The sequence below is a fragment of the Perca fluviatilis genome, chromosome 14 (genome assembly GCF_010015445.1).
Source record: "Perca fluviatilis chromosome 14, GENO_Pfluv_1.0, whole genome shotgun sequence".
In the NCBI taxonomy this organism is placed as follows: domain Eukaryota; kingdom Metazoa; phylum Chordata; class Actinopteri; order Perciformes; family Percidae; genus Perca; species Perca fluviatilis.
Window position 1 is genome coordinate 16,674,723 of NC_053125.1, and position 23,077 is coordinate 16,697,799.

General features: G+C 38.8%; 1 protein-coding gene across 1 annotated transcript in view; it reads left to right on the forward strand.

The window, feature by feature from the left end:
• zmp:0000000660 (arf-GAP with Rho-GAP domain, ANK repeat and PH domain-containing protein 2) overlaps nucleotides 1-22,587 on the forward strand; it is a 132,556-nt gene extending 109,969 nt beyond the window's left edge. Inside the window, exons 23-31 of the mRNA XM_039821848.1 lie at nucleotides 1,727-1,801; nucleotides 2,439-2,556; nucleotides 6,329-6,457; nucleotides 7,171-7,307; nucleotides 8,294-8,376; nucleotides 14,407-14,442; nucleotides 15,793-15,856; nucleotides 18,107-18,238; nucleotides 19,987-22,587. Of these exons, the coding sequence (XP_039677782.1) occupies nucleotides 1,727-1,801; nucleotides 2,439-2,556; nucleotides 6,329-6,457; nucleotides 7,171-7,307; nucleotides 8,294-8,376; nucleotides 14,407-14,442; nucleotides 15,793-15,856; nucleotides 18,107-18,238; nucleotides 19,987-20,397 (1,185 nt within the window). The 3' untranslated portion in view covers nucleotides 20,398-22,587. The remainder of the gene's footprint in view (nucleotides 1-1,726; nucleotides 1,802-2,438; nucleotides 2,557-6,328; nucleotides 6,458-7,170; nucleotides 7,308-8,293; nucleotides 8,377-14,406; nucleotides 14,443-15,792; nucleotides 15,857-18,106; nucleotides 18,239-19,986) is intronic.
• The last annotated feature ends 490 nt before the right edge of the window (nucleotides 22,588-23,077 follow it).

Sequence of the window (23,077 nt, forward strand, 5' to 3'; positions counted from 1 at the left end):
GCCTGTAGGTGTTTGCCACTCTTTTCATACAATCGTTCTCAAACCAATAATGGACCTTTCTTCACCAGCACATACAAATGACAAAGGGAAAGTAACTGTAATTTCCAGGTAGCCAAGGGAAAAGAAACCTTTCGCACTCACTTAAGTTCCTTTTTTTAGAGATAGATATTTTTTTTTTTAAAGCTAGATTTTCACTCCCCCTTAACTTCTCTGGTCTTTCACACACAGAAAGTCTGTTTTTAATTGGATGCAGAGAGGATTATAGGTCCAACACATGGAGAAAGGTACCATAATTTGTACTGATAAGAGCAATATTACTGGGAGTTTGACCTCCAGATTATCAGGCAGAAAGGCCACTTACAGTAAAAGTTTTCCTTTTATTTTCACATAGGTTACATTAAGTTAAAGAAATATATATTTCTCTTTTATCTTCTATTGATCTGTGAGTGAAGAATTCAAATAGCACTGTAAGAGGATTATCCCCATTCTCAAATGAAGTCTATTCTAAGGATAATCGTAGGCTTGTGTTTTTAGTTAACTTATTTATTTTACTGTAGTTAGACAAGAGGATCGATACTACTCTCATGTCTTTGCAGCTGCAGCAAGGGTGTGATTAGCTTAAGGTTATCTTAATGTAGCTTAGTGTAACATGAAGCCTGAAAGCAAGGGAAATGGCTAGCCCAGCTCTGTTTACTGTTAAAAATGTTTAGGTTAGCTTAAAGCCTCTAAAGGTTAACGCTAGTAATGAACACATTGTTTAATACATATACAAGCAGAAATTCTAAACATCTACCTCAAACCACAACTTTTTGGCTTCAAAAAAATAACAAGAAACAACCTGTTAATTAGTGAACTTTAGGGCTTCTGGTATAATTTTGGTTTGTTTGTTTGATGTACTTTAGTCAGGAAGCCAAGCTAGCTGTTTCCCCCCTGCTTTCAGTTTCTATGCTAGGCTAAGCTAATCACCTTCTGGCTCTAGCTCCATACTCAACAGACAGACATGAGAGCAGTATTGATTTTTTCATCTCATTCTCGGCAAGGAAGCAAATTAGGCTTAGAAATGTAAGGAACTCATGGTGCATTAACCCTTTAACATTTTGTTTAGTATAGATTCTTTGTGTAGCTTCCATAATTGAATGTACAAACAGTAAATTAATAAAAACAAAGTCTTTGAGATTTGCTTTACAGAAAAGCAACAATTTGTAAAGGTGGTAAAGGTAACATTGAATAAAAATATTGAATTTTTTTGCAGAATGGCATGCCTTGTATTTTACAAGATTGAGGAAAGACTGTTACAGCCCATATCTCCCTCTTGACAACTTTTAATTCCCATAATAACTTCTGAACATTTTTCTAGGTGCATCTTCAAAAAAAGAATTAAATGGACTGCACACTTAAAGTTAACACCAGGGGAGAGCGTATCAGTTTTAGTGTAGATGAACCATGCACTATGTGCTTCCACCTTAACAAGTATGTCTCACACATGTTCTCTTTATTTAGCCTGGTTTTGCATTCCGTTAACGTGACTGGGATTTAGTTTGACTCTAGCTCAGAAAACGACCTTTGCTTTCCACAAATCCTCTAACCGTTTCTCTCACTTTTCTCCATTTAGATTCATGCCACACTGGAGTGCGAATTTAGAAGAAAAGCCAATTAATCCAGCTGCATTGTTTTTGTAATTCGACTGATCTCTCTGTCTCACTCTATTTTCTTTCTTACTTCCCAGTTCTCCCCGGCTGGGGACTTGATCTTCGAGGTGTACCTGGAAAAGAAAGAGCCAGAGAACTGCTGTTTAATCAAGGTATAACTGTGTGTGTGTGTGTGCGTGCGTGTGTGCATCTGTAAGGTGAATGAGGGATGAGGGTTGGTAGAATGAGAGGTGGAGAGGTTGATGGAATAGGGCTGAGACATTCGTGGTTTAACCTGATGGGATTACCGCTCCAGAAATAAATCAAAAGCGAACTAATCAAAGAAACGTCTGATTTAATTGTCTGAGTAATTGCATTTTACAAGGCACGCAGGCCGCTGCAGGTTACGGACTCCTTTCACAGGTCGACAGCAGCGGCAGAATAGGGATGGGGTTAAAGAGGAGCACAGCACAGTTTGACTTTAATTCTCTGCTTCCTCTCTGTGGAGTTTAGTAGCACATTTGCTTGGTTCTGTCCTGTTCAGGCACACCTGATAACTTGACAAAGAAGCAAGTATTTAATCAGTGCACCGTATATACATGGCTGGAAGTCAGATATCTGTGCGGTTAGTGTTACATGGTAAATATTGAGTGGCTCTTCAAAGAGAAAAAAAGATGGTTGAAGGCATGATATTGATCCAGAGAGCTTATGATCTGAGCTTTTATATGCAAGATGTGCTGACTTTGTTTGATTGTTAAACCTTTTTATTTGTTTTTGTATATAGTTATCTGTTTGTTGTGTTTGCGGTAGGTCTCTCCCAGCATGCGATCCACGGAGCTTGCAGAAACTGCACTGAATATGAGGAACGTCACCTTTAGTGCTGACGACTTCTGGACCACCTTTGAAGTCATTGAGAATGGAGAGTTAGGTATGCAGGATTTCCCAGTCCAAGAGTCACCTCACGAAACATATTAAAATCACAAAGAATCCTGAAAACACTGCATTTCAGACAATGATATATTGCTAACAATCAGAGTCCTGGTCAAAATGAGTTCACTATGTTCAACAGAGTAATAGGGACTGTTCTCACCCTATATATTTTCTTTTGCTTGATGTTATTTGTATTGTATTCTATGAACCAATACAAACAAACATTTCAACAAAGACTCATGATGGGGTCAAAAGATGAATCTGAGGATTTTAAATGACTCTACTTTGAATGGTCACAATCCAGAAAGGTTTTGAAAGACTACTATAAACGCATGCCTTTCCTGCTAGCTTCCATTGCTGATGCCAACCTCTTTTTCTTTTGGCATTTTGCCTTTATTCTATAGTGATAGTAGAGATACAGACAGGAAATGTGGCGGGAGAGAGAGGGGGGTTTGATATGCAACAAAGATCCCGACTAGGAATTGAATTATGGACATTGCGGTTTTGACTACTGCTACTTTGAAGACATTCTATATTAACATATCACACAAAAGTGTTCTTGTTGAACTTTTGTGTTGGCTTAATGGTAAATAAAACCTTAAATAAAAAATATGTATAAATAAACTATTCTGATGATTGGCATAAGCTTGCTGGCAATTTTGAATGCCTAACACTACACTACACAAGCGTTCTTGTTGAACTTAGTGTTTGTAAAATGTCCATTCATGTCATTCCCCATCTCTCTCTCTTAATAAAATAAATGCAATAAAAGCATCGAATGCCCCTCCAAAACATGTATTTTTAAAGGTGCATTCAACTACAACAATTACATTATGGTTAGGTCTTACTTCAATAGAGAAATAGTCATGCTCAAGCCTTAAGCCCTATTTGCACGGGATAAGTATTATCTAGGGACCTCGTGTGAATTATAAATTACCCACCCACGTCTGAGTTTCATCTGGCGCATTCGAACGGGATAAGCGAAGCCTGTGATTTTACTCGAATTTACTGACATTAAGCAACAGTAGAAACATGGGTGTGGGTAGCTCTGCTACGTGTGTTTGTGTGTGGTCAGATCTCGAGGACACACACGCACACAATCTCAACCGGGTAGTCAGTCATCGTCCGAACTGCGACCTCTCCTTTTTCTTTCTCTCACTTTTTTCTCCGGGTGGTGTCAAGCAGGGTCCGGTTAGATGGATAAAACTAAACATTTCACCAGGTTAAAATCTATTAGCTTGATTTATTTGTAACATTAACATCTAATTATGAAGTGAGCCCCCTCGCTTGATTGTGCATTATTTTTGATAAGCTATTGCTTGGAGATGTCTTGTCGTTATCTCTAGATGTATGATACAAACAAAAAATATATTTACCGCATGCTGCTATACATGTCATCCATCGCCATCTAATAATTATTTTTGATAAGCTATTGCTTGGAGATGTCTTGTCGTTATCTCTAGATGTATGATACAAACAAAAAATATATTTACCGCATGCTGCTCATCCATCGCCATCTAATAATTATTTTTGTCTTCGCACTTGTGGTGGTTTTCATCTTTCTCTTTCTGCAAATTGTATATGATGTATAGTGACATGACCCAGCACCCAAAACACTGTCAAAACACTCCAACGCACCCTCCATTCTTCGCGAAAGATGGATAAAAAGGCGCAAAAGAAGGAAATAGGTACCTTGAAAAAACAAAAAAGCCCAGCCAAATCCTGGACAAATCAGAGGTGCCGATTCGCACGGGACTAATATTATCACAGGACCTCCGTTTTCGGCAAAATATGGTAGGTCATTTGCGGGGGAATTATTACTTTACAAATTACAGACATGACCGATTCGCACGGGATTAAGATCACAGACAACCTCCGCAATTATTACAAATGACTGGAGGTCACCAGGTAATACTTATCCCGTGCGAATAGGGCTTTAGACTCTCCACAGGTGCCTCTTCAACCAACTTTACCCCAAGGGAACTCCTCTGCACTGGCATGCAGTTAATCCACATTGAAATTGAAATTTGTTTTAAAAGGCAACATGTGTTTCTTTACCGTACACAGAAAAACCCTCTTCAACTAATTACCACTTCTTAGAATCAATTTGAAGAAATTAAACAAGCCTTTTATTTTAATCTACTGGAAGAGCATTTTCAGTGACAAATACTACATTATTCCTTTTTGTTGGACAGAGGGTCTCATTTTTACATTTTAATTTGTTCTTTAATTGAAGGTTTGAAGGTTTCTATACACTGATCTCTCTGAAAATGATTGTATGCACAATTAGTAAATTTGCATTTGTATACAAATCAGGGTATGTAGTTGTACTTCTAAAAGACTCCTGTTCGTTTTTCCCACAATTAAAAACAATCCCTTGTAATTAGACGATTAGAACTGATGAAGCCGTTTTCTGTTGACCATTTTAAAGGACTTAGAAGTAAGGTCTGTACTTTATTTCACAAGTTAAATCAAAAATGACCCTGCTGTCAAATTCCACATCTCGTAGTAGTGAAAGCCTTTTTTTTGTTAAACCTTCTACTGTCTATTTAAATCCAAGGCATATACAAAGATCACACTTACTCCCATGACCTCATGATTAGAACATTATGTTATCTCTTTAATGAACAAGTGTCTGCGAACATGGAAGCACAGTGAGAAATTAGCCAAGCATTGCCAGTTTGATGATATGCACATTAATGAATCATATTCACCGTCATATGTCATAAATTACCTTCATCTTCCTTGCATGATCGACCCAGGGAGCTGACCCACCTCATCTTGCATAAATATGCACTGATCGCACCCCGTGCGTCACACACCCAGGTTTGATCATAGCACGGGAAGCGGAGTGCAAGGGGAAGTCAAAGTTGAGCTTTGCTGCAAAGTTGCTTTGCTGGCGGTCCCCGTGCACTTTTCATCAGTTCACTGGGAGTTTACACCGTGCTCTTATGTTTGTTTTTCTCCTCACAAAGTTCTAGAGGACATGCCGTCCTCTTCTAAAAAATGAAGGTGTGTTGAATACTGAATATATTTGCTGACGGTTCAGCATATTTTCCATGCCAAGACAATATGTCTGTGTAAGAGTAAACAGTCAAGCTATTTTGAAGGCGCTAGCGTGACAGGTTTTGCTCATAAAACCATAAAGAAGGAAGGGAAAGAACGTTAATTAGCCATTTTGGAGGATAGCCACAGATAAACACTGTTATCGAGGACAATAGGCAGAAAGGGGGAGCTAATATTTGTTGGGAAATGAGGAACTAATTCCATGGCCTGGGTCTGCAGAGATTCCAGAGAGAAGATAAGCCCACTGTTATGAATAAGTTATGCCGTTGGGGCGTTTTACCTCCTTTGGTTATGAAAAATGGGGGAGTGTAGAGATGGAGGCATCAGAGCAGGGGTTGTGGTACACAAATTATCTACTTTTTTTCTGTGGCTGATAGCATGTACCCTGTTCACCAATTAGGAAGAGATAATAGGTCTATTTTGCACATGAGTGTGTTTTTATAATCAAGTCCTGATATGCTGGAGATAATTTAAACTACTCTGTGATGAAAATGGGGAGAACAACAACATCATTTTGTTATTGAGTTAACTATAATTTGTCATGGTTTTTATGATATGAGGCTCTGATTTTGTTTCATGCATTTATAATTCATGTAAGAAGAAGATATGGCTTTGTTGTTGACGGTTGACTATTTTGACCGTTGCAAATTGATCATTGCTAATTATTCCCATCGCTCTGACCCGTGGCCTTTTATTTACAACAGAGAGGCCGCTGCACCACAGTGAGAAGATTCTTGAACAGGTGCTGGAGTGGAGTACTCTGGACAGCCCTAGGTCTGCTTTTCTTGTTATAAAGAAGTTTACAGGGGCCAAAAGAGTTGCTGATGGGAAAGGTACAGTATGCAATCAATGGTACAAAACCATTAAACATTTTACCTTTTAATGATGCATTTTTAATACAGTATGTATGTTGATTTTCATGTGTACTGGTTTTTTCTTTCTCTTTTTTACATTATATTTTAATTTTGTATCAATCGCTGAATCTATACGTTATTCCCAACCAACTTGTACTTATGCAGTTGTAACTTAACTAATAACTAGCTTAAATAATTAAAAAGAAAATAGAAAGTTGTGAGCTGAGAATTTGAAATAGTTAGCTAAATGTCATGTGTAAACAGAAATATGCGGAAAACAGCTAATTGTTGGTATATTACGTGATAAATGATTAATCGATTATCAAAATTGACATTGGTCAAAGCATTGATATACCGACTAGAGAAAGAAATTTGCCTTGCAAAAATGGTAGAAAATGCTGTTTTCAGCCTCAAAAATATATTTTTTATATCAAATTAAACTAAATATCTTTGCTTTTTGGACTGACAAAACAAGACATCACCTTGGACTTTCAGAAACTGTGATGGACATTTTTCACTAATTTCATTTGACATTTTATAGACCAAACGATTAATCTAGAAAATAATCGGCAGATTAACCAATAATGAATGAAGTAATTGTTAGTTGCAGAACCAATACCGACTAATCGTTTCGGCACCAGTTGATAGACATGCGCGTCCACTTTGGGCTCACTTTCAATGTGTTTTTACAGTAGACCAAAGGCAGGTTATAAAAGCAGACTATCTGAAGTTCAACGATGGATCGTCCAAACTGCTGTCAGGACACAAATTCCAGGACAAATATGTTGTACTACATGCTGAGAAGCTGCTGCTCTACAGAGATATCAAAGTAAGTACACTTTTATTTCAGGTTTAATCTACTTCCACATCAACTGTAACCACTTGCCACCATGACTTTTTGCATGCAGACACAAATTATCGGGCAGTGAGTGCTTTGTATCACATGGGAATTGAAAAGGTTACAGAACTGATTTAGAAAACTGATGTGTTAGAATGGCGCCTACGTAACTGCAACCAAATAGACAGAACTCCACCCAAACTCTCTCTGATTCATCTCCCTGGTGACATGTCCGTCTCAGGGTTCCAAATCTTCGAATTAAGTAGGAAAATAAAACCTACTGATGGCAGCGGACTTCCCACTCTCTTTCGAAAAAAGGAAGAATAAAGCGTGTGCTTCAGAGAGGACCAGCCGGCCCGAGTTCCCTGGAGGCCTTTTCTTCTCAGCAGATTTCTGCAGTTGAAACATGGGATTCGTAAAGGAGTGTGAATACGTGTTAATAATTGATGGAGGTGCAGTAATTCTGGCAGTAGGGGGGATGGGAAATGATGAGAGGTGTGTGTGTGTGTGTGTGTGTGTGTGCGTGCGTGGCGTGCGATAGCGTGCGTCGGGCGTCGCGCGCGGGGGGTGCTTCACTCACTGAAAGCTTCTCTAAATATCAAGTCGCAAAAGAATGTGTCTGATTACTGTGTAAATGCAAAGAAAATTAATATTTATTTTTTTGGGAAATTGAATTGATATTCTTTGGCCTCTACAATTAATGCCACGTTTGTATTTAGTGTAAATTGTTGGATGAAACAGGCAATAGGTGTTGGGTTGTGATGTGTAGGTGTCAGAGGAAAGCTTCCACTTTGTTCTTTGTCGCTTGGAAGTTTGCCGGTAATGATTCAAATTGATTGTTTTGTTGTTAATTGCACAGATAGTTTGATGGGATTTTATTTTATTTTGGTTTATATAGTTAAGTTGAGTTCAATGTATTTAGTTTTTTTTACCCCTTATTAAATATATTCATCCAAAATATTCAATTGTTTTTGCAGGGCACTAAAGCAGAGAAAGTGATCCAACTCAACTCTGTGAAATGTTACCTGGGCCTGAAGAAAAAACTCAAACCTCCAACCAGGTATGCTGCACTCACATGCATACTGTAATATAATGTAGGATTCACGTAGGGTACAGATTTGATCATTGGCAAATTATCAAATATGTTTTATCAATATTAATAAAGTTATGAATATGGTTATTAATAACTTTATCAAATCGACAAACAATCAAAACGGGGCACCACCCTGCTTGTCAGGGACCAATAATCAAACTGTGGAACAGTCTCATTTCTGTAAAAATCCTTTAAAAGGAATTAAAGGAAGGGGTGATTTCGAGCGCGACCCGTTCGACCAGCAGTTATCACAACAAATACACAAATAATCACCAGCAACTGCTAATTAAGTATAATCGAATTTATTAACGTCACAATTATCAGTAGCCAATCAATAATCCTTCAATAATAAAACGTATATACATTTTACAATATCACAACCAAACAAAGCAAAAACAAAAGCAGCATGTCTTGTGGACACGTCTGTGTCTGTGTGTGTGTGTGTGTGTGTGTGTGTGTGTGTGTGTGTGTGTGTGTGTGTGTGTGTGTGTGTGTGTGTGTGTGTGTGTGTGAGAGTGTGTGTGTGAGAGAGTGAGTGAAAGAGGAGGGCGGTGTCGAAATGTAGTTCTAATACAAAAACAACTCCAAAAATGGCTACTCCTGTGAGCTGCACAAAACCATTTAGCCTCAAGAGGGCGGTAGTGGTGCTGAGTGCACGGAGAGGGGCTGAAGAAGCCGAGGTGGGGGTTGCTAGGCAACGCGCACGTTTATACCATATGCTAAATCACCTATTAGCTCTATACAAACCCCACGTGGTTAAGTTAGCAGCGTTAGCTCGGGAGCTACGTGGCTAGCTTATATGTCCGTGTGCGGGTTAGTAAAAGGAACAGAATAAAGGAGGAAAAGAAAAGAAACACTCTGATCTTAGTTATCGATAACGGCCAGCTCAGTGGCTAACAGCTGATTTCCGCGATTGTCTCGCAGACAGTAACTAAACTCCGTCAAAGGAGTGGTTTAGCAGGTAGCGCTTACGGTTTTAACCCAGCTACTTAACACAACAAAATCAAACAGTATAGTGATCAATTTATACATTCACAGAAACAGATTAGTAACCAGATATGGCCAATACATGATTACAATCAGATCACATTAATGGCACAAGCGGTAGTGAACCCTTTGCTCATTAATAACAAACCAAAACGCACTAGTTCTAACATCTGCCCAGAACTGTGTAAAGCCTTACTGTGCGTCGTTTGTCAGTTAATCTCCTGCCAGAGTTTAACGATCCGTTTCGTCCAGAGCAGGGGACGAGACGTAATCCAGGTCGACAAGCAAGAAACAGAACGCTGTCCTTTTCTTGAATCCAGGCTGATTAAACCCGCTGCAGATAGAGGGAATACTCGGCCAGTATTTCCTCGGATCCCCTTTGTATATCAGACCGATATAAAATTGTCCCAGCTCAACTCGACCAGCGAGGTGATGCTGGCTAGCTAGTCCAGACTAGTGTGCCTCCTGTAGTAACCTGGGTCACCGTGGAAAAGTGAAGAAACACTAGTGCCGACAGCTTTTATCCTATCTCCACCTCCTAGTGGCGGGGTGGTGCATTCAAAGGCCCGACAGCCAATGGGAAAGCGCAACCTTCTCACAGGTGTGAAGCAGTTCTTTGTCTCACCACCAGTCTGCCTTGCCCTCCACGTGTTGAATGTAGAATCTCCATTTTAGGGACTCTGCTTCCAAGTAGCAGCCTGTAGGAGTTTGGTGAAACTGGCTTTGGGATTCACATGTAGGCCAAGATCCTTTGTCTCTGCAGTCAACTCAATCTGGGCCAAATCACTGTTTAACCAGCTTCTTGGTCCCCAACAATAATGTTAGTCTTTTCCTTAATGTGAATGTATGTGAATGAGAGATAGATTAAAATTTCTGTAGTAGATTCACTAAGACTACCAAGTTAACCACTTTTGTTTCATGTGCCAATGCTGCCACATTGGAGTCAAATTTGAATGCACTGCTGACTAGGGCTGCCTGGAAAACCATTTTTGTTTGCGTGTGTGCGTGTGTTTGCAAAGCCCTGCCCTTGATGAAACACAGAGTTCAAAGGAGATGAGAAAAACTAGTAAAGACTCTCCCATTGAGTGTCTTTTGGTTTAATTAAAGGCATTCATATTTTAAGGATTCAGTTATTCTACATTATAAAAAATAAAAAAAAAATATCCAAATCCCCAAATTGAAACCGAATACCTACAATGTAATACATTTCATGTTAGTTTAACTTGGAAATGCAAGTTCCCCTGCTGCCTTGAAAATCAAAGTTCACTTGAAGACTGCCTTTGTTTCAACTTAGAAATTAAAGTTAATGATGTTGATGTAACTACAGTGTTCTGGTTTTGTTAAAGTTGTTCTTTTAGTTGATTTAACTTTGTATTACTTGGTTTAACTTCATACTTTAAGTTAAAACAAATCATTTATTTTCTTTAATAATGCAAGAAACCTTCCTTGCCTGGTATAACAGACACACTTTTTTGCTTTAGTTCAACTCAGTTTCAAGTTAAAACAACATAACCACATTTATAGCAGAGATAGCGTGGGTGCTTGGGCGGCCCCATGCGAAATAGGGGCCTCTCTGCTGATCTTGCATCACTTGACATAAAATAGCCGCTAGTGAAGTGACACGCCGCAGATTAACGGCTAAAGGAAGCCTATTACTGCTCAAAGTCTAATGCTGTAATACGCCAGCTCTTCTTATCAAACGTAACAGTCACTTAACTCATGTTTACAAATGTAAACCAGCACAACAATGACAATTACCAGGCAACAAAACACTACATTCTAAACACACGTTTTAAACGGAATTCATAAAGTTACATTTGTATTTCGAACAAACTGCAAACTTTTCAGCAAATTTTAACACAACTCTATTTACCGCCTTGCATCATGGGAATTGGCCAGCCAATGAACCAATTGCACCTGACTGCAGTACGCAGATCGGGGTTGGGCTAAATGTGGGCGGAGCTAAACGTTTGACTTTTGAAAAGAACTTTCCATTTCAATTTGAGAAGAGTGAAATTCACAGGTTGTTGACAGGTACTCCCTCCGCCGGGAACAGTGCTTTCTTGTTTGCCACAACACGTGTTATATTTTAGTAGAAATTTGAATAGGCTACATCACTTATCGGCAGTGTATAATTAATTAACTTTGCCGTGGAAGAAGACAGGTTATTTTAAACTCGAAAGGCAACTCTTTTTTGTTGCAACACACACACACACGCTTTTTTTTTCAACTGATAACTTAACTTACATACCCAAGTTCAATCAGCACATACATTTTTTTAAATAGTCAACCCAATGAATAAATGCAAGTTTAACTTTCAAAAACTCATAAAGTTGAGTTCAAAATCCACAACTTGTATAAGCTCGTTCAGTTAAAAATAAGAAATAAGTGGACATAACTAAATGGGTCTGCAATATTTTACAGTGTACCCAACGAACGAATATCAGAATACCGAATTGGAAACATCAAACATACTTTCTTCTTACCCCAAGAAGAAAGGCTATAAGCAAGAGAAATGTGATCAATAATATCCTGTCAGCTGAACATGAAGGTCAGGGACAAAATTAAAAAAGACTCCAGGAGGAGGAGTATTTTGAATCATAACTCTAGGTCCAATTAGCTTTTTTTTGTCATGTTACTCCACCCACTGAGGAAGACCATGATATGTGGCTGAAAGCTTAAGAAATGCCGAGTAATTGGACAATTCTTTTCCAACTGCTGTTTGTCAGCATTGACCATTCATATGTATTATTCTCATAGTATGTGATATAGTACAAGATTACTGCTGTAAATGGATATAAACAATCTAAAATGTAATAAGTAGATCATTGGCAGATTAATACAAAGCAAAAGGGGATTGCACCTAGTATAATACCTGAACTTAAATCCCAAACAGAACTAAAAGTGTTTAAACTATGGCTTAAACAACAACAGAGATGGGAGCACTAATGGTGTCCTTTAGCGACACACTATTTATGTAAATTCTGTTTCTATTTGATTTTATTCTTTGAGAATTTAATAGACTGTCTGTTGTGCTGTGTTTGTTGCTGTGATTGTTTTTGTAAAAGCCTGACCAGGGACAAGGACTGCAAATTAGCAGAGGCTAGACGTCCTAAAAAACCTTGCATCTCTCACATTTGCTTGTGATAATTTTATAGTTAGTAGGTAATGTCCCTGATAAATAAACAATAAATAAATATAAATTCAGTCTTAACACTTTTTTATTGAGCTCCTGTAAAGTGCAATTTATGAGCATTTATTCATTTGCTGCAATATTCTTTGTTTCCATCGGTGAAATGGTTTCATTGTCATATAAGATATGACTGAAATGTGGATGATGGCTAGTCTCTCCCTCTGTGAGCAGCCAATAAAACAACAGCGCCACAAATGTTACACCTGCTCCTCCCAGACGTTAAATCACAGACACAACTGCCTCTGCAATAGCTGTCAATTGACAATTATGAGCCAGTTTTAATGGTCATTTGTATAAATTTCCCTCCATGCATATTTTCCTGTACTATTTTCAGTGCAGAAACTCTGTGTGGCTGCATAATGAATGTGGTCAAATGTGACTCATTAAAGCCAAAACAACTGCTGCACATTCTGAGCAAATCCACCCCTCTGTGTTATTAAGATGAACAACTGATTATTTAGCTTTGCTAGTGTCTTTGTGTGTGTGTAAACTATTTGTCCCCAAAGATATATTGGCCTTTCTCTTCCCTCAAAGTTTAGCGTAACCAGGTGATACCCAAGCCCCTCCTGACCCCATCTTATTTTTCACAGTAATGAAATTGATTAAATGTAATTGCATTTTAACAAATACAAATTATTCTGCACATAGAAACTATTCCTGCCACTGTTTTATTTTAATTATGTTCTATTATTCTAATTTATGACACATGCCAAACCCTCAGCCGTTCTTGTTGGTCAAACAAAGAGGAGATTTTTGAGAAGCCAAACACCTATATTTCACACTACCTAATTCTAATTCCTTATAATTTTCCCCAAGTTGGAATTTGGAGTTTGGGGAAGTGTGAAAAATGAGTCCAGTAAGCGGTTGTCTGCATTACGGCGTACTTCAGGGGAGAGAAATTGGATAAGAGAGCAGGAGTGGGAGATGAAGAGAGAGGGGGATACTGCATTGTATCATAGATATACTGTTTAGTGGGCTGTGGGAGAAGTGATACGGTGAATAAAGAAATAAAGACAGAGTGCTGAAGAGAACGGAGAGAGTCATAGTGAGAGGGTTAGGAGAGGCAGCGCTCCAGTACCTCATTAGGCAGAGGTCTATCTGTGAGCGGCCTATTGTTGGGTTGGATAGGATGCCTTAACTCACAGGAGTGGTGCTCCAGGCTGCGGGCTCTCTATCTCTGCACCCTCTTTTGCTTTGTTCTTCCCCCACGTCTCTGCTCCTGTTCAGCCACAGCTGTGAAGGGTTTCAGAGAAGGTGTATTCTCCAGGAAGGTGGTCTTTTCACCTTATACTGCCTCTGTGCAGGTCAATTCACTCTGAAACACACATATTTGCATCTATTCATACACCTTTAAGTACACAAAATCTGAGTGAAGAATTCTTCAGGGAAGAATTTCTCTTTATTTAGCTTGCAGCATTATACAACTATTTCAAATGTGATCATTTAATGAACAGTTTAAGCCTGAGCTTGTGTATTGTACAATTTGGCCCAGAGAATATTGAGGTCTGCTCTTGCATAAACATGTTGGCTGTAACGCCAATGATTGATTGATTTAATTAATTCCACTGTTTAGCGCCTAGCATTTGTGGTGAACTCTTTGCATTTTGATGAAACGTTTTTAACCTGCTGCTATCTTCAACAATACTTTCTCAACAACTTTTTTCTTTTCTGGAGTTGAATACTTTAAAATTCTTTCCTTTCCCCAAAACATGTTTATAACCTCTGTCTTCAAATGAATTTGGTGCAAAGAACATTACAGTTCCAGTTTTGCAGAAGCCAAATCTCAGGATCTGACCCGTGTCCTTCTTATTTAACAGCTGGGCCTTCACCGTCTACACTGATAAACAACAATGGTGAGTGCAGAAGTTCTCTAATTCAATAATGAGTTTGACTTTTACTTTTTCCACTTAAAATATCTCTAAAAGAGAAAGAATCAAGTGGCAGAGAGTTAAAAAGTTGAATTTAATGCACTTTGTAATGATCCAAGTGGATTAGTAGTGGGACTATCAGTGCTGTTATATATAAATATATTAACAATGATCACATGGTTTAGAGGCTGCTGTCTGGTGGACTCATAGTAACAGAAATAACAATGATTTTCTAAATTTAAAAAAATCTAAATCTCTGTTTAAAGCTTCCTTCTAAGCCATTATCTGCTGCCTTCCAAATTGACAATTGCATTTTCTTGAGAAATGCTAGCTATCCTTATAACTTTTCTGATATCAGTATAAACTTATTCTAATATCATTTTAAAGTTATTTAAATAAGGCCTTTCTGAATAGCATGGGGATATTTCTGTTTTTGAAGGAACCACACCTCTCAAAAGAATATTCTGGTAAAAGAGAATGCTGGGCTTTAGTTTTTTAGCTATTCTAGCGACGAGGCTCTGAGGATGGCTATGCTAGATGGTCGGTCCACCACTTTGGTCCCAACTAAAATATCTGATTCATTTGAGGTTATGCATATTTAGTTCTTATTAGCAAATGTTAACATGCTAACACACAAACTTATTAAGTAAACATGGTAACGCTTATAGTTGTTAAACATCTGCATGTTAGCATTGTCATTGTAAGCATCCTGATGTTAATTTAGCTCAAAGCGCAGCTGTGATTAAGTACAGCTCTGCAGAGCTGCTAGCATAGCTGTAGAGTGTTAGTCTTGCTAGCACTAGCAGATTGCAGCGACAGTTTTTGTTATATTTGGTTGTGACACCAGTGTCTTCAGGGCGTCTTCTTTGCAATAAGATGTAAAGAAGAGCAGAAAGCAAGAGAAAATAATAATAAAAAGTGTGCTACAATCTAGCCAAAGAGAAAGACCTTGCTTTTAGCAAACATTTGGCCCACAGTAACGTGCATTACAGTATAGTACATGACCCCATTAGCAGCCACCAGAACCAAAACCAAACAGAATACTGTACAAACCTGTGTAGGTGACAGCTATTAGTTAAACCATCATCAGAAAAATACTTGCAGCACTAATCACCAAAACCCTGCAAAGGGATACTTTACCCATGCAGATTCATGTAATTATAGTGGATAGCCAACCTATCGTCAAGCCTATTTATAGTGATCCATGAACGGTCCCCTCAGAAGAAACTGTCCAGTGCTGTGACTCACCAAACCAAACAGTCACTTGGTTAAAATTAGTGTCAAAATAATGAGTTAGAAATCAGTGACTCATGCTACTGAGCTTTCCCTCCATAGGCATTTCTGCTGCGAGACGAGGGAGGCACAGGTCAGCTGGGTGACGGACATCATCAGGATGAAGGTAAGATGACGTGCAACAGAGATCTTCGAACTAGAGTGAGGGATGCACTCATGCAAACGCTTGATGAAGGGATTTAATGAGCAGAGCATGCAGTGACTTTAGGAGTGCAAGAGAAATATGTGTTTCTATCTTTTCTCTAACCCTTTTACTGTTACTGCAAACCAAAAATATCAGTGAATGTGACATGCACATTGCGGACGAATCCTCCTTTTCCCTTCCTTATTTGGAGAAAAAATACATGAGATTACGACCGGAATAAATCATCTTTTACAATCTATATCTCAAAACAAGGAGAAATGATAAATCATATTTTCCCCAATCATCCATTTCCATTGTGCTGTTAGGCAGATGAAATACATTAACAGGGAAAGAACTGTAAAGTTTTTGAGGTCACTCAGCAATAACATAAATCATTTTATGTGGAAAAGCTGTAAGAATAAGGTCAAGGCGACTGTAACAATCACATTGTGGTACTTAGCCCCCAGATACAGCTAAGTGTTGTCGCTGTCAGTCGCTGACACAGCACATAGGATATAAATAATGCAAGGCAAAGCAAACAGGGAGAGCAGCTACGGATGTGTCATATTTTTTTGTTATTATTTTTCACTCTCATATTCATCCCTAACTACTCAGTGAAAAAAACATTGTTTCCTCATTAGACTAAATACTCGTCGTGCCTATTCTGCTCATTTCCAAGTAAATAACATCACACTCATCCTAAACTGAAAGATCTAACCGTATCTTTAGATTTCACCGCACTGTATTGTACGCTCAGCACATTTAATAGGTATTAGCCCTCTGCTCGGCTTCCTTTTATGGGAACCTGTCTGCAGCACGCTGTTGTTTATCACAGGTGCTTACTGTAAAAGCCTTTTAGTGCCTTAGTTTGGGTTAGCAAGTAAAAAGGGCAATACTGTCAGGGAGAGATCGATCTAAAGGGGAAGGCAATTTTTGTGTGGTGTTTCAAGGTGTTTATTTCAGTGGGCTCAGTGACTTTTCTCCGCTCTTCGCAGAAGCTCTTAGCTCTGCAACAACTTAATCTATAGCAGACTGGAGCCGGCTAAAAATATTAGGATTCTCATCCCAAATCCGCTAAATATCAGGATTGTCAGCTTCCAACACAGGGGCTTGTGGGAAGGACACAGGACTGGTGGGAAGGGCAGAGAGAAAGTGTAGATGAGAAAGTAGACAGAGAGCACTTCAGTGTTCTTGATTTCCTTTCTCTTACCTGTTAGTGAGCATTGTGCTCCGACAGTTTCCATAGCAACTGGGGATGGAGGACCTTGTTTTGAAGCAAGGTGGAATGGCTGGTTGTGATGGTGAGTGTCTGAGTGTTGGGGGAGGGTGTAAAGGTCCAAGGACATGTCCTAGCAGTGATGAAATACAGATTTGTTAAAGAGAGACAGTTCTATAGGTCTTGGGGGGTCACACTGATATAAAAGGAAAAGTTGTTAAAGAGAAAGTTTAGCCAGAGATCAAAACACCGTTTGACTGCTGCGAGGGCACAGAGAACCGTCGCCCTCTGACTTTCCCTCATTTTTAAAGATGCTTATTAGTCAGGCCAAAAACAGCAATTTCTACATATACATCTTGTACACTGACTCTACGATTTCTTTTTTCTTTTAGTAGTTATTTAATAGTCACTATGAAGGAAATGTCTATGTAAGTGTGGAGATGTGTGTTTATACACATAATACACATAAATGTATTACCCTTCACTTTAACATCTGTAAAAGCCATGTACAAACAGTACCATTCCAAAACATACACAACTTAACGGTTCATTAGGTTACTTTTATAAAAATAACTTTTTGTCATATTTTCTTAAAATTTTCGCTATATCCAGACAGTACTACATTAGATTGATAATCTGTGGGAAAATCCTTTGCCTCCTCTTAGTGCTCCTAAAGGTGTTTGCAAGATCCCACCGCGCCCAAAGGAAAACAACCAATCGGAGAAAAGGAGTCTCTAACGCAGTGTCAACGGCTGCTCGTGAACTCGGATCAAATTGTCGACCTAGGCAGTGCTGATCAAATATAATACAAATATAATAAAGATTATGTCACTGCATTGCCTATTTCTCACCTTAAATGTTTTCAGAAACATACCTATATTAATGTACTGTTTAGTTGTTTAATTGACACTGCGTTGGAGACTCCCCGACTTGCATTTGTCCCCTTGAATCACCATCAAAAATAGTTTTTTATTACCATACTAGTAATTTCTGCTGAATGCTGTGTGTGTTTTCAGTATGGTCCTGACCTCTGTTCAAAGACCGGTAACTCAAAAGAAGCTGCAGATAACAAATTGTCTGGAGGGAGAGCTTTAACTGAAGGCCGGAAGATTCCGATTCCAACACTCAACCACAATACCAGCAAACAGGTGAGAAGTCAATGACAAAATGCATATATATATATATATATATATATACACTCACCTAAAGGATTATTAGGAACACCCTACTAACACCGAGTTTGACCCCCTTTCGCCTTCAGAACTGCCTTAATTCTTCGTGGCATTGATTCAACAAGGTGCTGGAAGCATTCTTTAGAAATGATGGCCCATATTGATAGGATAGCATCTTGCAGTTGATGGAGATTTGTGGGATGCACATCCAGGGCATGAAGCTCCCGTTCCACCACATCCCAAAGATGTTCTATTGGGTGGAAATCTGGTGACTGTGGGGGCCATTTTAGTACAGTGAACTCATTGTCATGTTCAAGAAACCAATTTGAAATGATTCAAGCTTTGTGACACGGTGCATTATCCTGCTGGAAGTAGCCATCAGAGGATGGGTACATGGTGGTCATAAAGGGATAGACATGGTCAGAAACAATGCTCAGGTAGGCTGTGGCATTTAAACAATGCCCAATTGGTACTAAGGGGCCTAAAGTGTGCCAAGAAAACATCCCCCACACCATTACACCACCACCACCAGCCTGCCCAGTGGTAACAAGGCATGACGGATCCATGTTCTCATTCTGTTTACGCCAAATTCTGACTCTACCATCTGAATGTCTCAACAGAAATCGAGACTCATCAGACCAGACAACATTTTTACAGTCTTCAACTGTCCAATTTTGGTGTGCTTGTGCAAATTGTAGCCTCATTTTCCTACTTTTAGTGGAGATGAGTGGTACCCAGTGGGGTCTTCTGCTGGTGTAGCCCATCCGCCTCAAGGTTGTGCGTGTTGTGGCTTCACAAATGCTTTGCTGCATACCTCGGTTGTAACAAGTGGTTATTTGAGTCAAAGTTGATCTTCTATCTGTTGGAATCAGTCGGCCCATTCTCCTCTGACCTCTAGCATCAACAAGGCATTTTCGCCCCCCAGGACTGCTGTATCCTGGATGTTTTTACTTTTTCAGACCATTCTTTGTAAACCCTAGAAATGGATGAGCGTGAAAATCCCAGTAACTGAGCAGATTGTGAAATACTCAGACCAGCCCATCTGGCACCAACAACCATGCCACGCTCAAAGTTGCTTAGATCACCTTTCGTTCCCATTCTGACATTCAGTTTGGAGTTCAGGAGATTGTCTAGACCTGGACCACACCCCTAAATGCATTGAAGCAGCTGCAATGTGATTGGTTGATTAAATAATCGCATTAACAAGAAATCTTACAGGTGTTCCTAATAATCTTTAAGGTGAGTGTATATATATACACACACACACACACACACACATATGCATATGTATATGTGTGTGTGTGTGTGTGTGTGGTTTTACCAACATGTTTGGCAAAGATTTTAAATGTTAAAATCTTAAATAGCTAGTATTCAATTACATTGTTCAATTACATGTTTTTTTTTTTACTGTGCTCAGTAAACCTTTTCTGTTCTGCTTTGTTTGCTGACAGTTATTTTGCTACATTCAATTTACATTGAGAGAAGCAAAGGAATATGTTTTCAATGCTTCAGCTCAAGATTTTGTTAAAATGTTTCACACATTCAAAAAAAGTTCAGTTTCATAACTTGTTACCACCACTGTGATGTTGATGTGAATATTTAATTTCGTATGTACATTTGAGTACAAAGAACTCTACTGACATGGCAAATGTGGTATGGTTGCTCCTGTAGTCTGTGGTTGACTTGAATCCAGTCTACTGCAATTCATCTCTATCTGCCCACAGCTGTCAGACAAGAGGATTTCTCTTGTCGATGGCAACCCAAGGCCCACCAAGGGCGCCACTCTCCCCCACAAGACAATCACCACAGCCAGTTGCCTGAAGCAAAATGACATGCTCAAGGCCCCACAAGTCCCACTCAGAAGAACCTCTGTGGATGCTGCCCAACCTCGACACCTCCCTTCCCCATCGCCATCCCCATCGCCATCCCCATCCCCTTCCCCTTCCCCATCCCCATCCCCATCCTTATCCAGACACTCCAAACCTATAGCTTTGCCTGTTCCTCCTCAGTGTAGCAGTAAGACCCTCGGCAGGAGACCTGTTCTGGGTGGGGAGGTTCTGATGCCGCCTAATCTAATGAATGAACTTAACTTGGTGCTAAGCAAGACTAGTCGCAGTGCCAAGAGCAATGACTGACAGGAAGTCAGGAGAAAGAGAGGTCAATTTGAAAGGTAAGACAAACATTCCAGGGCTGAGTATGGAAAGAAAGACGTGGAGACTGACAGAGAAAGACCACACGATGCAGATGGAGCCAAAGGAAGTTGGTTTTATGAGGGGGGGGGGATCATAGCGAACTTGGATATATAAGGGATGCCGATGCACAAGGGAATGTGGAAAACAGGTGCTGAAGACCTCGGAGGTCAGGGAGACCTCAGCTGGACATGGCGCTGGCCCAAGCACTACGAAGCGTGATTTATATGCCGCTCTTCTAAACCTAGAGAATGTTATAAAAATATGTTCAGCTGTCAAAGAAATACTCCAAATTGCTTGCTTCATGCTTTTACATCTCCAATTACTTTGTAAAAATCTGTTTTGACTACATCTGAAAAGTATCGTGATTTATTTTGGGTAAAACATTGTTTACTAGCACTTTTGTATTTGCACATATACAATAGAATTCCCTATATTTTTTACTAATAGTGGCAAAGTCTGCCATCACCACACCGAATGGTATAGGCCTATATATATATATATATATAGAATACTTGTGGTTTGTACAGGAATGCAAAGGAATGATGCATGTTAAATTTCGAAAGGGAAGAGCAAGTTTAGGGCCTGCTCGGTGGATGCAGTATTAGCTGGTAGAGGTGGGCGATCTTACAATTAATCATTTATTTATAATTATTTTTGGAATATGTTCAACAGTTACCCACCATTGTTTTCATTGTAAGCATTAGCTTAGTGCTAACTAGCGGTGTTTGTATTTCATTATTCTGTGGAGCACCACTTTAAACTTAGCCCTAGCTGCCACCACATGTAATTTCAATGTACAGTATAAATATAGTAATACACATTGTAAATTGCTTTAACATGCTACATTTCTGAACATTTTAGTGCAAGTTCAATTTTATTGTACAATCACAAAATAATTCATGCTAAACGCTAAATATATAGCTAACACCCCTCCATGCTAGCTTGTTTTTACATGTTTATTGGTAAAAGAAACACCTCAAAATATAAACAAAATATTGCTGCCCTGGAAGAGAGTGAGTAATTAATGATTTGCAAAAGACTTACAAAAGTTCCAGGAGACTGAAAGTTTTAAGTAAACGGAACTAGTAAAATGGACTATGAGTTACCAAGTGTGTCACCAGATGTATAGTAGTGGATGATATTTGCAGAAAAAAACGTTTACCAGACATATTTTTTGCCTCCTCGTACCCAGTTTGTAGTTTAGTACATTCACAGTTTAAATATAATTGATTAAAGAGTCATGTGAAGACGCCACTCCACAGAAACACCATCAAATGTCCACAAATAATAACACCATCAAATTTAGTAATGTCATGCTCAATCAAAAGCAGGCCTTGAGAGATAAATTAACCTGAACAGAAACATAATTTAGATTTTCTGTTTAGGTTCATGTGTAAAATTAACAGTCCTGAACAGATTACAATCTAACTTTTTTGAATTTCCCATTTAATGGTCTCTGTTAATACTGTGTGGGCACACATGCTTTTATATTTATTATTGACTTTCACTTTAGAAAACGTTGATAAGTTGAGGAGAAATACTGTGCTCAGGTCTCTCATTAGAGATGTGCAAATAAAACATTTATATCTTTGCCAAAAGCACTGGCTAAAAATTACCTTTCCTGTGTTTCCACAGAAATGCAGATGGTGGGAACAATGGAGATGGTAAAGGTGTCAGTGTGCAAGTGTGTATCAGAAAGAGAGATACACACAGGAAATAGTTTTTAGAGAAATTGCCAGTTTTATACTTTTTCACAGCAATGAAACTACAAATACACCCAGATCCCTCAGATAATTACAGTTAGGTAAAAATAAAATACCGCATGAAGTATAGCCATTAAAATAATATGAGAATGAAAGCATCAGTATTAAATGATAATTACCATCATTGCTTTCCGGTTTATTATGCATCATGATTGGATTTTTTTTCTGTTAAATTGCTAAGAGCTCTATATCTGTGGTTTAAACCTATTTTAATATTGCAACTTCCCTCTGCAGGTTTATATAATTCAGTCATTTGGGCTGTTTTCCAGGTAAATCTGCTCATCTCTATATATAATGATATAATTATTTTTGTCAAATTCTGCATTTTCTCGAGTGAAATGTAAGAATAAACTCCCCATTTCATGGCATACGCTGTTGTTGAATAATGTATAGCCGTCGGAAAATGCACACGTAGGCGATTGTCACACAGGTTCCTGCATGAAAAATTCATATTAACATTTTATTTTCATTATGCCAGCTGCTTGTCCTTTGTTTCATGTCCTCGAATTCTAATCACAGAGCTGCCACATTTGTGCATCATGGTCTGAGCATTTCTTATTAGGGCTTTGTTTGCACTGTGCAAATATGTGTTTTCTTCCCTCGACCATATTAGTTATATTACTATGTTCATTGCACTAGTGGAAATGAATATTTTCCTACTGAATTGGAGAGTCATTTTAGTTCCATCCAGCCTTGCTTCCTCTGGCAGCAGCAGTACTGTACAGTATAACCTCTTGGTTCTGATGTGCGGAAATATACCACGTGTGCCTCTGACTCATTTGTTGAGCACTAAATGCTATTTCCTTATAATCCCTTTACAATTCTGCATTTCACTCTCATTCCATGTCTCCTGTATGTTT